General features: G+C 34.4%; 1 protein-coding gene across 6 annotated transcripts in view; it reads left to right on the plus strand.

The window, feature by feature from the left end:
* LOC131675570 (fasciculation and elongation protein zeta-2) overlaps positions 1 to 16,850 on the plus strand; it is a 771,588-nt gene that overhangs the window by 198,924 nt on the left and 555,814 nt on the right. For all 6 annotated transcript variants that reach the window (XM_058932684.1, XM_058954818.1, XM_058954734.1 and 3 more), the window contains one exon: positions 3,891 to 4,052. Coding sequence is in view for 5 of the 6 variants with exons in the window: in XM_058954818.1 (XP_058810801.1) it covers positions 3,891 to 4,052 (162 nt within the window). In the remaining variant the exon portion in view is untranslated. The remainder of the gene's footprint in view (positions 1 to 3,890; positions 4,053 to 16,850) is intronic.

Genomic DNA, 16,850 nt, shown 5'->3' on the forward strand with positions numbered 1-16,850 from the left:
GAAAATATTCAAATTTAGAATAGAATTTTATTTAAACGTTATAATTTATATTTTTTCCCTTATTTATTATCTTACATCAATTAATTAATGTAAATGTCAAAATGAAATATGCGTTAAATTATTCAAACACTTCGATTGATGAATTTATTTATTTTACATATTTAGTTCCTACTATACGAGTTTGAAACACTCGCTAAATCTAGATTCGAACAAAGTTTATGTTTTATACATTTACATCTTCATCATTGAAATATTAAAATTATGAATCAATAATTGTAGCCATTGCCTTTAATCAATTTTAATACAAGAAAGAAGAGGCTGAAAAATTTGTCAGTACTATTTTACCAGCAAAATATTTGAAATTTAATGACTAAATTTATTGATTTACGTCTGTCATAATTAAAAAACGAAAATTTCTGTGTGATAGGATTATAAAATAATAATCTAGACAGCGCGCTACGTTATACTCGTATAGCAGAGCCGCAATTAATTTTCAAAGGCTCATTTTGCTTTTTAAGTATTGTACGCAATAATTAAAAATTGTTTATACATAATTTTTCGACTATTTGAACTATTGGTACTTGAAATGCATCATCGATACAATTTTATACCTAACTATCAATAAGTGTATGCTTTTCTGTAAACGTTTTTTGAAAAAAATAGATAAAGACGATATATATGTTTTCATACTTTTGTATGCATAATTAAATTTTTCTTCTTAATCTTTGGCATATGATATTGTTTAGATGATATATAATTTAAGAAATACAAGTTTTCTACATTTATTGAATGTTATTTTCTATGCCAAATAATTGTGACTTGCAAAGCCATGCCATATCGACCATTGCCAGGGTTGAGTAGTGGAAATAGTAGTAAATAAGGAGAAAAGCTGTGCTCGGCAAAGCGACGCTCTGATCGGTCGAAATCTTGAATTTTCTCGGAAAATATTGAAAATAAAAATTTTTCGAAAAGGGCAATCGATTCGGAAAATGTTTTTTATAAACCTTGTGAATAACTTTGTACACGGTGATTTTAAGATAATAACTATATTTCTTATCAGCAATCAGGGTACACAAAAGTCCCTCGTTAGATTTATTTGTGGAATTATAGAGCTACTGAAGATCATTCGGAAAAATCTGTTTAGCCATTGCGCAAATGTCTTGATCCGGGATCATTCAATGTTCTCGAGAAACCGCTCTGTGATCCATAAAAAATACTTTTACCATCCTTGCACATAAAATTATAATTCAAACAATTCGTCAAAGCACTGCATAAGAATAGAAAATGCTTTAAGTATCTTTTAAATGCATTCTCAGGATTATCTGATGCAAAGATAAGAAAAGGAAACTTCACAGGCCCAGTCATAAGAAAGCTAATGAAATCGGAAGATCTTGAAAGTACAATGACGAAAATGGAGCGAACTACATAGATATATTTCAAGGCGGTTGTAAAAAGGTCTTTGGGCAGCACAAAAGTAGAAAATTATAAGGTAATCGTTAGATAAACTTTTGAAACTCTCATTTAAATTATTTTCCTGAAAGCCTTGGAGATCTAAGCGAAGAGTAAGGAAAAAGATTTCTCTAAAACATTAAGGGATCGAAAAAAAGTATCAAAGTTGATAGAATGTTAATATATTGGCTGATTACAGCTGGAATTTGAAATATGAAAATTATGGAGTAGGGCACTAGAGAAAGTTAAAAACAAGAAGCTTAAATGTGAAGAGAAAAAGGTTTCACAAATCCAAAAATTAATGACAAGACACCTGAAAATTATATGGACTTAGCTCTCGCAGATTGCAGAGGAGTTAGGTTAACTTGTCTTGGGCTTAGCTGTCGCAGATCACAAAGTTTGGGTTATGTCAGAATTTTGTCATGGAATTTATATTAAGTAACCTAAAATATGTAACAGTTTATAGTTTTGAAGAGTCAGAGTGATATTTTTAAATGACTAAATTCATTTTTAAGAAAAAAAATTAGCTCATGATGTAATATAAACTCAAAAATTACGAAAAACAGTTGTTTTATTTGTAGGTTACGATATCTCAAAAACCTGACCTGATAGAAAAATTCTGAAATCGAATTCAGATTCATCGCATCAAAGACCTTCGTGATACATTGCTATTGTTCTTGCGATAAATCCTTATTGACCTGTGTTTTTGGTTAATTGTTATTGTAACGGGATTGATTAACTGATGCAAATTGGGTTTATTAAAGAACAATTTACCACTATGCAGAGCTAACCGTCGCTCCGTTAATCACGTATGAGCATACATGTATTCGCCTTTACGTTTGATACATTCGCTCCAATGTCTTCTTTCCAACAGAGTTGAACTTACCTTAAGTCACCTGACTTGTGACACTTGCTTTATCTCAGGTGTGTTTACCTCAACTATTCAATAGATGAAATCGGTTTAAAAAATAACCGGTGACGAATCCGTTAAACTAAAGGGAAATGAAATAACGTAATGCGGAGAATAAAATCAAGACGTTTATAAATTATAAAAGCTAGTCTTTGTTGGGCTGAAAGACTTGCACACGCGTATAGGATTTACAATTATACGGGGGGAGAGAGAGAGAGAGAGAATTCGAAATTCTGCCGCCAAATCTAACGCTCGGCGCGAAGGCGAAAAGGGTAACAGTCGCTCACAAATAAACGCGCGGAATGATTAGCGTCACACAAAAATTAATGTGATGCTCCTACCCTGCGGTGCGGTTACGGTGATCAGTCGTAACCGTTTATTAACTAAGATAATAGAGTTCTTGTAGAACCTGCTGCACTGCCTCGGTCACAGAGATCGGTTGTTGCTGCCTTGTTGCTGTTGTGAGCTACTTTTGTCAGCTAGTGCCAAAGTAGCTGTTGCTGCTCTCCCATTTCCAACACCCACACTGATACCAAAAAAAATCCAAAACTTCCATTCGGTGAAGGACAACGAAAACGCACGAAAAATACGGGGAAAAATTTGGCGGTATTCTAACAAACAGCTGAAGCTATACTGAACTTAAGTTCTCGCGCGCCTCCTCTCTCTCTTAATCGTTCGCTCTAGCATCACGAGTGCTACCGAATCGCGAACGTATCAATTGATCGAATCGACTACCGTTGCATTATATATAAATAATTAATATCAAATTTATTAATATATATATATATATATATTCATTTCTATCCTTTTATAAAATATTATTAGTCACTGTAATCACTATTGTAATCAAATTGAATCTGTTCTAAAATTAACTCCGATGTGAAACTATTTGGAGTTAAGTATATTGAGATTAATTTTTTTGGCAATTTTAATGACTTGAGGATGTTCAGTTGTTACTAAACATAAAATTTAATGAATTTTATGTGATTTTCCTGAACATTAAAAACTGTTTCTGAGTTTGCAGTTATTAAATTCGGGTTCCTACAAAGAAAGTTATCCTTAACATCTTCTTTGAATGACCTTCAATATGACCTTAAAGGTAAACGATAAGTTATGAGAATAAAGCCACATAGAAGTTGAGTAAATTTTTTAAATAAAACTAGCCTCTTCGTAACCTTAGGGTGTCGCTCAGACCCCTCATATGTTATCTCATCTGAATGTAGAATTTCCCGCATTTTCCGGAGTAAAATCGTACAGATTCCTTTCTAAAATGATCTCTAAGGTCAATTACAAAATTCAATATCTCTCCCTTAAAGTTAAATAACTTATCACAAATATTTTTCGTTACTGCTAACCATTTTTAAGAAATTTGGGTACATTAGTTAAAATAACTTAAAATATTAAATTGTGACTCACGAAAATTTCTTAATTATATGCGTTAGTATTGATTACGAATTGAAAAAAGTCAAATTGGCATAGAAAATCTCAATTGATACGTAAATTTTGATTATCGTATTTACTTTGGTTTTAGTACAATTCCACGGGATCGACGGAGCTTTTCGTATTCTTCACGATCATCAGTTTCAAGTCGATTGTCGAGGTACATTTTGTCTGAATCAAGTAAATCACGTTCTCCTTCTATTCCTCGCAGATATGGATCACCTAGTTTTTTGGAAAGACGAAGAATCACTAGGTATGTAATAATCTACTTTATTATATAAATAAATTAATGGATGTATATATATCTCCATATACTCATATATATATATATATATATATATATATATATATATTGTAACAGGCTGCCGTTTAGTCTATAATATCTCTTGAGCGTACCTATATAATGACTAAACGACGCCTAGTTATCTATGTGCTCGAAGCACATCAACCTACCTTGTCTTGGAGTGCGCCTGCGCAGAGTCTCTTCGCTACTCCGAGTTGGGTTCCCCCAACTCGCCGCTTGGCGGCGCTGTCGCCCTTGCTTAGTAGCGCTCGCGCGGCCGCTGCTGGAAACTATGTTTGCAGGGCGCCTCTCATCACCTCCGCGCGATCCGTGACAGACTACCGGCTAATTCGAATCAAATGTAAACAGACGCGACCTCCAGACAAAGGAAAGACAAAATAACGATGACTAGATTAAGTAAAGACTAACGTTCACTTTATTCATGCAATTCAAGTACACGGGGGATTTGCCGAGAGTCTTGCGCACGCTAGCGCGAATGACAACATACGCTGTATGAGAGAGAGAGAGAAAACCGCGATTCACCGCGAACTAACCGCTCGCACGCAACAATTAAATTCCTCGCGCACGCTGCGCGGGATCGCACGCTATCAACAATAATAAAGGGAAAGGTGCACCTACCACGAGAACGATGAGGATACGGTGGCCAACCGTATCCGATATACGCGTCGCTAACTTGTTGCTCCGCCACTCGCCGCACTCCGCTGTTATTACTGCTGTTGCTGCCGCTGCTACGATTGCTGCTATCGCTGTTGTTGCTGTTGCTGCCGCTGCTGTTACTGCTATTGCTGCTGTTGCTGCACCCAGCACACCGCACCAAAGTTCGCACCTCTGACCTCGCACCACCAACGGAAAACGCGACAACGGCTCGAAAAAAGGGTTAGCTACGATGTAGGCCGACTGAGTGACACAGTCATACTGCCTGTTGAACGCTCCCCTCCCGGTCATTGCCCCTACGCGCCCTCTCTCTCTCGCGAACCGATCGCGGCTTCTCTCGTTCAGCCGCTCATTAACCTTGCGCGAGTCGAACGATTTTCGGTAATCGTTGCAATATATATATTAAAAGTTCTACGACTTCACTCCTCGCTCCCTCTCCACGCCCTTTTACCCCCCACTACTTTAGATGATAACGTTTTAATGGCTATTCTAAGGTACTTGTAGATTGAAATGTAACGTTTTTCGTTTTTTTTAATAAGCCCAAAAACCCCTTCACCCTTTTCCACACATATTTTTCATTACCTCTTCCGCCCCCTCTCTACTTTTATTAGAATCATATTTTTTCCTTAGACTTAAATTAGATAGTGGACATGATTTCAAAATATTATGAATTTTTAAATCATTCTATTATGTTTGATAAAATAATTAATCTATCAGCTTTATAATCGTTTACCCTATTATAAAGAAATATTGCAAAAACGTGCCTGCATCATCAGGTCAATTTTAACTGTAGGTTAATCTTACATTCATTTTTATTTATTATTTAATAAGGATCGTAATAAAATTCAATTTTGATCGTTTCCTGCTGCTACTAACTCACGTATACAACCTACTTTTTTATACTTTCTTATCAATATTGTAATTGCGTCATTAATATTTATTGTTATAAAGAAATCTAATTTATATATTAGCTTCTATACTATAAGCACGGTTATATATACAAGTCGGGGAGCTCCCGTGGTGGCGAATGTCTTTCAAACAATTAATACATGATAATGTGTAATATCAAAATTGTTTACCATGGAATATTATTATTAAATTTATGTATAATTTACTAATGGATATTATAAATAAATATGAATTTATAAATTTGTTATTTCGTTAGTCCGGGGGAGGGGGGGTTATCTAGCTAAGCGCGGAGGAGATACTCCCACAGTGTATATCTATATGTATATATAGATATTGTAAACTACGCTATAGGTCGATGTTCGTAGACCCGATGAGTATTACGTGTGAAAGATGCGATGATAGTGTTACATCTCGTGCATCAACTACGAATAGCTAATGAATGAGACGTTCCAATATGTTGACTAGTGGTTGGATATGTCTCACTTATAATAAATGTATGTGGAAATGTATGTCTGATAATTGTACTACCTTGATAATCGTAGCTTTTAATTGTTGATAAAATGTAGCAGGCTCTAACTGCTTGTTGAATTGAATAGGATAGGTTGTTGAATAATACTTGCACGATATTACTTTGTAACAGTCGCGAGTTTATTAAGTAAAATGATCATCAATTGTCGGACTGCTGTGTACGGAGTTGAGTCTTACAGGTACTTATTGACTGACTGACGGACTACTGATCAACTGCTGAGGGTAATTTGTTCATTGCTTTTTATATCTTTTATAGCTCTTTTCAGGTCAGTATTGCGATATTGTGTGACATTTTGTTTTCGCTGATTATAAATTCTTGCGTTTTGGTGCCTTAGTTTCGGAGTGTGTTTCGACAGCTTTTTGCTGTCGTGTGAATAGCTTAGCAGTTTTGAATGTGCATATGTTACAAAAAGGATGCGTCGAAAGGCTTAATTTCGGAGAGTCATTTACCTCGCGTTTAGTTAGCTTTTTGCTGACGTGCGAATAGTTTAGTAGCTTTGAATTTCGCGGATGTGCATTTTATAAAAAGGATGCGTCGTAAGACGTAACACCCCAGGGCCTAAGATATTGCAATGTTTGCATAAAAATACTTCTGAAATTCAAAGCTACTAGCGGTTTATACAGAAATTTTTGCGGTGTGTGCATTTATTTAGTATATGAGGAGCGCGGTTGCTCGACTTTGTACAGTTCAATTTTTACAATGTTTGGATTTCCAAGGAAGCGTCATTCGATGGTCTGCGTAAGTATTTTACAAATTGATTTCTTATTCGTTGTTATTATTATCATTATATTTCTTTATTCTAGTTTGCGGATTGGCAGTATTCCCGTGCGGCAAAGAAAGCCAGCCGGGAAGGCTTGCCTTTACCAGTCGCGCTTAAGCCCGGGACCCGAAAATATGTGAGAATAGATGTAAGTGTTTTACAATGTATGTTTGTATATTGGTATATTGATATGTCTGATTAATTTGTTTCCTATTTGCTTGTTAGTTTCAGAGATGGAAGTTAGTGCGTACTCTGAGGCATTGCGATCGAGTGACGTAGACGGCCTTCTTCTTGGGGGAGTACGGTCCAGATGAAGATACTTGGAATCTTCGCGAATTATTTTTTTATGATTTGTTAGTGTATTGGTAATGGTTTTCGTCGAGTATGTGTGGAGGATTTTAGTGAGTTTTATAATGTAATCATAGGTCCAAGTGTAGATCATCGATATAATTGTAATTGTATATAAGTGTAATTATATTTGTAAACATAATTGTAATTTTGTAAAAATATATTTTTCTTTTGTTTTTTAGATAAGGAATGTGTTTTTAATTTAGATTCCTAAAGCGAATATCTCGCTTCCCTCCCCGCTTAAAATGTGGCCATGACGTAAAGCATTTGGGGTACTGAACAACACGACAATTAGACTTTTGTTGAAAATAGGTCGTGTTTGTATTTGATTATTGTTGATTCGAGAGGTAAGTTTTGTTGTGGAATAGGACAGTGGGTATCGGGGTAAATTTGTATCTTGACGTCTGTGTCGTTCAGGTTTGTGTGTATTGTGTCTAGTTGAATTTCTACGTTTTGTTTGTTATTTGTTGTCATACTTACATGATTTTGTCGTCCTAGTATCATTAGCAGGTGGGTTATTGAGCTGAAGAAGGCCCATAGTAGGTTCATAGACCAGCCATAAACCATGTGCAGCGTATATCCTCTGATGATGGTGTCAATCGTCAATTTTATTATTTGCAGTAATATTAATATCATTATGATTACTGATGAGATTGATCCGCACGTGATTAGTTTGTTGAATATGTGATTCCACGTGCTTTCAGCCAATTTTGTAAGTGTATTTTCTGTAAAAATGTCCTTTGTTGTTCCTTCTCCTGATATTTCTTTAGCTATAATGTTTAACAGAGATGCTTTTTCCATGGGGAACATTATTTGTTGTTGTAGTTGGTCCAATTCTTGTTGTGAGTATATGCCGCTAGTTGCTAATGAATCTATGGATTCAAATTTCCATTTTATGTTTGTGTTAGGTTTGAGTGCTTGTGGTGGTATTGTTTCTATTGGTTTGGGTGTTAGTTTTATCCATTTGCTGTTTACTTTGTAGTATGTAGGTATTATGGAGTTGCAGTTCATTGGAGTACCTCTTCTTTTGAGGATATGAGTTTTTTGAGTAAGAAACCAGGTTTCGTTACCTGAAATTACTGGTAATTCATTGTAGCATTCGTTAAGGTGCTGTGCCTTCACTACAGTAGGGGTGCATTTTATGACATGAACTGCTTCTCCTGCGATACTGGCAATGTATCCAGGTTTCTTCATGATGTATGCGAATTCGTGAGGGGAGAAAATTTACATATCGTTCCTGAGCTTAAATGTAATTTGTCATTACTCAGACAGATTTTCGCATAGGCTTGTATTAATGTGATTTTAATTGTGCCTTGAACAAGTACCTTACTCCATGATCCAAACCTGTCTGCGTAGGCTACGCCGCTGCAGCTTCCTGCATCGCCAGCGAAGTCTATGCCCTTGGTTGTTGTGGCGTTTATTTTTAAATCGGCAATCGTATGAAAATTGTCATACTTAAAAATTCTCGTTTCGTGGATAGTTCGGCATTGTTCATGGCTCAATTCATACAAGTATTCCTGTTCTCCGTTTTGTTCAGGTTCGAGGCGTCCGAATAATCCGCATTGGTATACTGTCCGATGGATTTCAATTTTGCATTGATGTACTGGAATATTTCTAAATTCGGCTGCTTGGATAAGTTCTATATTTGCTATTGTTGAGTTTATGGTTTCGGTGTTAAAGTCGTATTCGTCAGCGTCCAGTAGAGAGAATGTTGTGATGTTTGTGTTTGTGGTGCCGCAGTGATATCCAATGTATGCATAAGTAATTTGAAAAAATGTAATGAATAACGTTATTTTTGAATACAAGATTTGTTTGTCCTAAAACAGAGAAAGGTTTATCAGTTTATATACTTTTGTGTAATATTAATTTATTTGCATGAACTGTATTCGGTTTTCCACCCTTATTTATTGTTACATTGTATTTGTCTGTGATGTTTAATATTTCAAAAGGACCCAGGTTGTGATTCTTTTCTAATTTTCCTGGTTTAGGTTCTTTAATGAGCCACACTTTATCTCCTATTTTGAAATTGCAAGGGTTTATGTGGCGATCATAATATTTTTTTGATTTTTCTTTTGCTGTTATGAGGTTTTCTCGCGCTAAGCATGCAATATCCTGCATGTTTTGTATAAGTGTTGGTAGATAATTATTAAATGTTGGCAATTGTTCTGAAGTTTTCAACGTTTCACTAGATGGTAATCGTGGTGGATAAGCGAAGACCAGTTCATGCGGAGTAAATCTATGTGCGCTGTGAACGCTTGTATTGTAATGAAATTGGGCTAATTCTAATAAATTGTCCCATTCAATTTTTTTACAAGAAAAATTTTTTAAATATTCACAAAGGGGGTGATGTGCTCTTTCTAGGGAGCCGTTTGATTGTGGTGAAAATGCGGTTGTTTCTATTTTTGCAAATTTAAATCTACAAGCAATGGCTTTTAAAATTTTACTTGTAAAGTTTGCTCCTCTGTCGGTGAGGACTACTTTTGGTGAACTGAAAATACATATAAATCTTTCAATTAGGGCATCTGCAATTGTTTCTGCCGTTTGATCACTGAGTGGAACAACTATTATGAATTTTGAGAGGAGGTCTTGTATAGAAAGAATGTATTTGTTCTGATTATTAGTAACGTTTAGAGGTCCTACTATGTCCATTGCGATTTTGTCGAATGTTTTCATGGGAGTATCCATTATTATCATTGGTTGTCTAGTTTTTATTCTTTTTAGTTTGTTTCTTTGACAAATTTCACAATTTTTAATACGGTTCTCTATATCAGTTTTCAGATTTTCCCAATAGTATTTGTTCTTTATTCTGTTCCATGTTCTGTTGATTCCTGAATGTCCTCCTAGTGCGCTTGAGTGATATTGGTCGAATATATTGTCTCGGTCTGTGAGTTTTACGTAGTCGATGTAATTTATGCAAATGATAATTTTAGTTTTAGAAGTTTCGAATGTTGTTGCTAGAGTGTTTTCTATTTCGGTCCAGTGTATGTTTTTTAATTGTAGGTCTTTTGAGATGCTGAATGTTTTTATTTTCTTGCGAATTATTAATGTTCTTAATAATTTGAAGAGGCTTTTGAGATTCTCCTTTATCCTCATAGCGGACTGTCTTGTGTCAAGACAGGCTATGAAGATATTTTTTGTTCTTTACTGTATTATTTCAATTTCCTGGGGTTGTAGATTTCTGTCTGGTTGTATCTGTTTGATTTTTATTAGTTTTTCTGTTGCGTTATCTAATGATTGATGTTTGTTGTCGATAAAATGTATAATGTTGTCTTTTCTTGATTCGATGGGTTTTTTCGTAAATCGAATGTTATGTTGTTTCTGTGTTGTATTTTCGTCATTTTCCATATGTACTTGTGCTTGTGTAATATTTTTATTTCTATTTTCTTTTTCTTTGTCTTGTTTTCTTATTATTTTGATTTGTTCCTCTTGTTTTTCTTGTTCGTTTGTTACTATTTCTTTTGATTCTTGTTTTGCTTTTTGTGCTCTGGTAACTGCGTTTATTTTTATATCTTCTATCGGATTTCGTGATAGTGCATCGGCATTTGTATTTATTTTGCCAGGTTTGTAGATAATATTATAATCATAATCTGCCAGTTTTAGTCTCCATTTTTGTACTCTTGAATTGTTGTCTGCTGATTTGTAGGATAACAAAGGTTTGTGATCACTAACGACAGTAAATTTGTTTCCATATATGTAATTTTTAAATGTTTTTATTGCGAATACTATGCCAAGTGCTTCTTTTTCGTATGTATGGTATTTTTTTTCTGCTGATTTTAAGATTCTTGATGCGAATGCTATTGGTCTGTCATCACCGATCTCTCCTTGAGAGAGTACACAACCCAGCGCGTAGTTTGAAGCGTCTGTTGTAATGATGAATGGTTTTTCCATATCTGGGTATTGAAGAACTGGAGTTGTGCATAGGGCGTTTTTTAATTTTTCAAAAGCTTCCTGTCTTTCTTCAGTCCAAATAAATGGTTGTTCTTTTTGTAGTAAATCTATGATAGGTTTTGCTATTTGTGCGAAGTGTCCAATAAAGCGTCTGTAATAGCTTGTTAGGCCTAAAAATTCTCTGATATTTTTGATAGTTTTTGGGATAGGAAATTTCTTTATTGCTTCTATTTTCTTTGGGTCTGTTTTGATACCTTCTTCACTTATAATGTGGCCTAAGAATTCTACTTCCTTTTGGAAAAATTTGCATTTACTCGTTTCAATTTTTAATCCTGCTATTCTTAATTTTTCTGCTATGAGTTTGAATCTTTCATTATGTTCTTCAACCGTATTTGCAACGATAATTATATCATCGATGTACAGGTAGCAGAACCCTTTTTCCAATAGGTCTCCGAGTACTTTTGTTAGTGCTCTTTGGAAGACTCTAGGTAAGTTTATTAGTCCGAAAGGTAATACTTTGAATTCAAAACGTCCCAAGCCAGGGATACTAAATGCCGTTTTATGTATATCTGACTCTTTCATTTTTAGTTGATGAAATCCGGAAACCATATCGATGATGGTAAAAATTTTGTTTTTTTCTATGCAGTCGAAAATTTCCAATATATTGGGTATAAGATATGGATCTGGAATAGTTTTTGCATTCAATTTTCGATAATCTATCACCATTCTCCATTTTTTCTTTCCGTCTTTTGTTAATCCCTTTTTTGGCACAATCCATACTGGCGCGTTAAATGCACTTGTTGAGGGTCTAATTAAGTTATTTGTAATTAGCTTCTTTGTCTCATCACATGCGATTTGCTTGAGTGTATATGGCAGAGGAAATTGTTCAACATATACTGGTTTATCATCAGTTAAATTAATTTCGTGTTCTTCTATGTTGCATTGGCCAAGTTTATCTCCTTCTAACCAGCATATGTCTTCAAATGACAGTATTAAATTTTTTATATTTTCTTTTTTTCGTTGAGTCAGGTGTTCTAAATTTATTGTATCTATCAGTTGCTTTCGTCGTATTGTTCTTTCATGTTCTTGTGTCTCTTTTTGTGTAATTTCGTTGTGCGTAGTTGTAAATATATGTGTCGGTTTTAAATTAGTTTCTTTAGGTGTGAATTTTTCATTGATGTTTTTGAAGTTATTTTCTATATCATTTATAATGTGAAGGTTCGTCATTTTGTCATATTTTCTATCGATCTCTCCTGCAACGTTATCTCTCAACGTGTCGCAAAAATTTGAATAATCATTAATAGTATAGTTCTCCTTGGTTTCATTGGATTCGTCTTCCAGGGCTTTATTAATATTTCCAATAAATTGTGTCAAGCTTGAGTTATAGTTAGGTTGAGATATTTTTGTTTCTGGATTCCCATATATTTGATCATTCGAACTATTTTTCGTTTCTTTTTGTATGTTACTTATTATATTTAAGATTTGAATTACATCTTTATGTATTGATACTTCTTTGCTGTATGTAATCGTATTTGTTTCGATATCATTTTTGCTTACTATGTATCTTTTATCAAATGCTATGGGTTTTCATGTGTCATGATGTTCATTAATTTCTTTTGATGTTTGTACTGTAAATGTGTTTGTTTGATTTCTGCTAGTGATTTCTTTTAATGGCACTTTTTGATTATTTATTTCCAAGTAACCTCTGTCTAATCTTAATTTGTGTTTGGATAAGGCATTTATTCCTAATATTCCATCGTAAGGAATAGAGAAGTTATCTGGTGCTACATGGAAATCAAATGGTTCATCTGCAATATACATTTGTGTTGAACCTATTGTTCTTATTGCGTCTTCTGTGATTCCTGATATAGATATTTGTTCATTTCTATTTAAATGCTTTTGTGGAATGCTGCTATTCTTGATAATATTTAGTTGTGCTCCACTGTCTACTAGTAGTTGCAGTTTGTTATTCGAATTTGGTTCGACTATTTCTATGTACTTGAGCAGGTTTTTTAGTTTGACAATGTATATTTTGGTACAGTCATTTGTAATTTGTTGGTTAATATCAGTATTTTTAGCTATATCTGTCTGGAACATGGTACTCTCTATTTCCTTTATTTTTTCTTTAAATTTGTTGTATGTATCTATGTGATGTTTTGTTTGTGTTGGGAGACTGAGTGTTTTGTCGTGGAACGTTTTTATTGTCTGCTCACTCTTTAGGCATTCCTTCCCAAAGGAACTCCAGAGTTTTCCAAGTTTGTCCCATGTTTGCGACATTGTTCTGTTGTATGACCGACACCTTTACAGATTCTGCAAAATATTCTTTCTTCTTGTAATCTTTCAATTTTTTCACAGTTATCTATGTTATGTCCTGTTTCATTGCAACCTTCGTATGTGATTGAAATATTTTGAGGTGGATAATTTTTTAGTGCTTGTAGTTTCCTACATTCACTTGCTGTGTGACCTATATTTTTGCAATAAGCGCAGAATTTTTTTCTTTGATCATTGTTAAAATTGTTTCTGTAGCCGTTGTTGTGGTTTTTATTGTAGGTGTTATAGTTTTGCTGATTTTGCTGAGGGTTTGCAGATTGTTGTATATTCGCGATTTTTCTGCAGAACTTTGCTGTGTGACCTAATTGATCACATAATTGGCACTTGTAACTTGATTTGTTTCTTTGTTCTGTGAAATATATTCGCGCTTCTTCACAATCTTGTTCTTCATGTCCCTGTTCTTGGCATAGGGTGCATATTCTATAAGGTGATCTATTTTTACCTGTTGTGCAAAATTTGATAGAGTGACCTTTTTTATTGCATTTTTTACAAAAGACCTTCTTTTGGGCATTCTTGCGTTGAATGACTTCCTTCTTCACAAATATCGCATTTGTTTACCTTTTGTGTGATCTTATTTTTACACTTAATGGCTTCATGTCCTGTTTCTCCACATTTCCAGCATTTTATGTAGTCGGCAATGTAGGGGCATTGACCTACCTCATGTCCTAATTCTTGACAGTATTGGCAATGGATATTTCTTCGTTTGTTCAGTGGGCAAGCGCTTATTGAGTGTCCTTTTTGGCTACAGTATTTGCATATCAAATTGATTTTGTCTACTGAATTTTTACAGTTATTGGAAAAGTGATCTGATCCTTTACAATAGCCGCATGCTGCAGAATGGCAAAATAGTGCTTCATGTTGGGGGTCATGGCAAATTTGACATATCATGATTTTTTTCGGTAGTTCAGATCTATTATAATAATCATTGTATTCGGCATATGTGTTATTAATTGTTACATTGTCTGTTGCTTTTCTAATATTTATGTCATTTTCAATTTCTATGGCTTTTTTGGACATTTCTTGTAATGTTGTCTCGTTGCCCAATTCGTATTTTATTTCCGTTCGTATTCCTTTTTTAAAACATTTTGCTACGTTCGCATCTAATTCTTCGTAGAAATTCTTCCTGGCTATTTCATTTGTTTCTTGTATTCTGTATATTTCCTTTATTTCTAATACTAATTGACATAATCTATTTGTGTATTGAATAACTGATTCTGTATTTCCTTGTGTTATTTTCCGTATCCTAGCACGCAGTTCGTGTATGTCTTCTTGAATTGGGTATAGACTTCGTATTGCTGTAATTAATTCGTCTATTGTTTCTACACAGCTGTTTCCTAAAGCTTCTTCTGCTTCTCCCTTCATTCTCACTTTCAATAGTTCTACTACATTATGTTCATCTTGGTCATCTACTAAATTTTTTACTCGTCGTAATCTCCTGATGTACTTTGCGGGTGGCATGTTTTTGCCATCGAAGTCCGGAACATAATTTACCAATTCCTTGAGTGATAATTTGATTGGGTGTGAATTTGCCATATTTATTGGGTTTGTTGCTGGACTTGTGATACGTTGGTTTCCTTGAATTTGTCTTTGAATTTGCTGAGTGTTTCTTTCACTCTCCTTTTCGTTTATGTATTGTGTTTTGTTTATTTTTCTAATGTCTTTTTTTGAGTCTTCGATGTTCTGCTGTTGGTTAATAGGTTCGTCAGAGTTTTTTGGTAATGCGTATTTTGTGTAGACAGATTCTTCGTTTGTGTTATGCTGAATAATATATCTTTTGGTGTCCCTAATATTAGACTTTGTTCACCTAAAAATCCTCCAATGTCTGAATATCTATCGTGTTTTTCTGAGTCAAATGTGTCGAACGTTTGGTCTAATAGTGAATATTTGTCTGAATCAGTGTAGTCGGTTTTATTTGTTTGTTTTTCTGTTAAATCAACTAATTGGTCAACTGTTGGTATGATTTTCTTTATTGCTCCTGTATTTTTCTCTTTTCTTACGATTTCTTCTTGGGTCTTGGTCTTAATCGGCGATCTTTGTAGCTTGTTACTCTTTTTGAAAGCTATCTCATCCAGTCCTTTTTCTAAAAGGTCTTCTAATTTTGGATTCTTGTCGATTTGTGATCGCGTAAGTTTCCTAATTATGGATGATGTGTCCTTCGTTGTGCTGGACTTCTTGCTCATTTATTGCACTTTCGTAATAAACGGAATAAACAAAGGGAATTCGACAAAATTAAAATAGAGTGAAGCAGGGAAAATATATAAAATAAGCAAAAAATTATGGTAGAAGTATATGGAAACACAATTACTTATTGAAATGGCAAAAATAATATAAAAAAAGGGGAAAAAGAAGAGAAAAAAAAGAATTCTATCTACGTATGGTATTTGACCTACTAGCTGAAAATTATTTCTCGGTCACTTATTTCTGCTATTGTCTTAATTTCACAATTTTGCAAAATTGCAATTTTGAAATTCGGTCACTATGAAAGAAAGTGACGTGTGCTGTTTACTTCTATAATACAACACCTACTCGTATATCCGCGGTTTTCGAATTCTCTCTTTTTCGTTTAACGTGTTAATTCATTAATAAGAACTATGTATTAAAATAATTTTCTTTATCTCAATCGAATGTATTTTTCGTACCGGAACCAATTGTTACGTCTCGTGCATCAACTACGAATAGCTAATGAATGAGACGTTCCAATATGTTGACTAGTGGTTGGATATGTCTCACTTATAATAAATGTATGTGGAAATGTATGTCTGATAATTGTACTACCTTGATTATCGTAGCTTTTAATTATTGATAAAATGTAGCAGGCTCTAACTGCTTGTTGGATTGTATGAGTGTAGTAGGCTCTAACTGCTTGTTGAATTGAATAGGATAGGTTGTTGAATAATACTTGCACGATATTACTTTGTAACAGTCGCGAGTTTATTAAGTAAAATGATCATCAATTGTCGGACCGGTGTGTACGGAGTTGAGTCTTACAGGTACTTATTGACTGACTGACGGACTACTGATCAACTGCTGAGAGTAATTTGTTCATTGCTTTTTATATCTTTTATAGCTCTTTTCAGGTCAGTATTGCGATATTGTGTGACATTTTGTTTTCGCTGATTATAAATTCTTGCGTTTTGGTGACTTAGTTTCGGAGTGTGTTTCGACAGCTTTTTGCTGTCGTGTGAATAGCTTAGCAGTTTTGAATGTGCATATGTTACAAAAAGGATGCGTCGTAAGGCTTAATTTCGGAGAGTCATTTACCTCGCGTTTAGTTAGCTTTTTGCTGACGTGCGAATAGTTTAGTAGCTTTGAATTTCGCGGATGTGCA

Source organism: Phymastichus coffea, unplaced genomic scaffold (genome assembly GCF_024137745.1).
Source record: "Phymastichus coffea isolate CEN01 unplaced genomic scaffold, Cenicafe_Pcof_1.1 PCOF00001, whole genome shotgun sequence".
NCBI classification, from domain to species: domain Eukaryota; kingdom Metazoa; phylum Arthropoda; class Insecta; order Hymenoptera; family Eulophidae; genus Phymastichus; species Phymastichus coffea.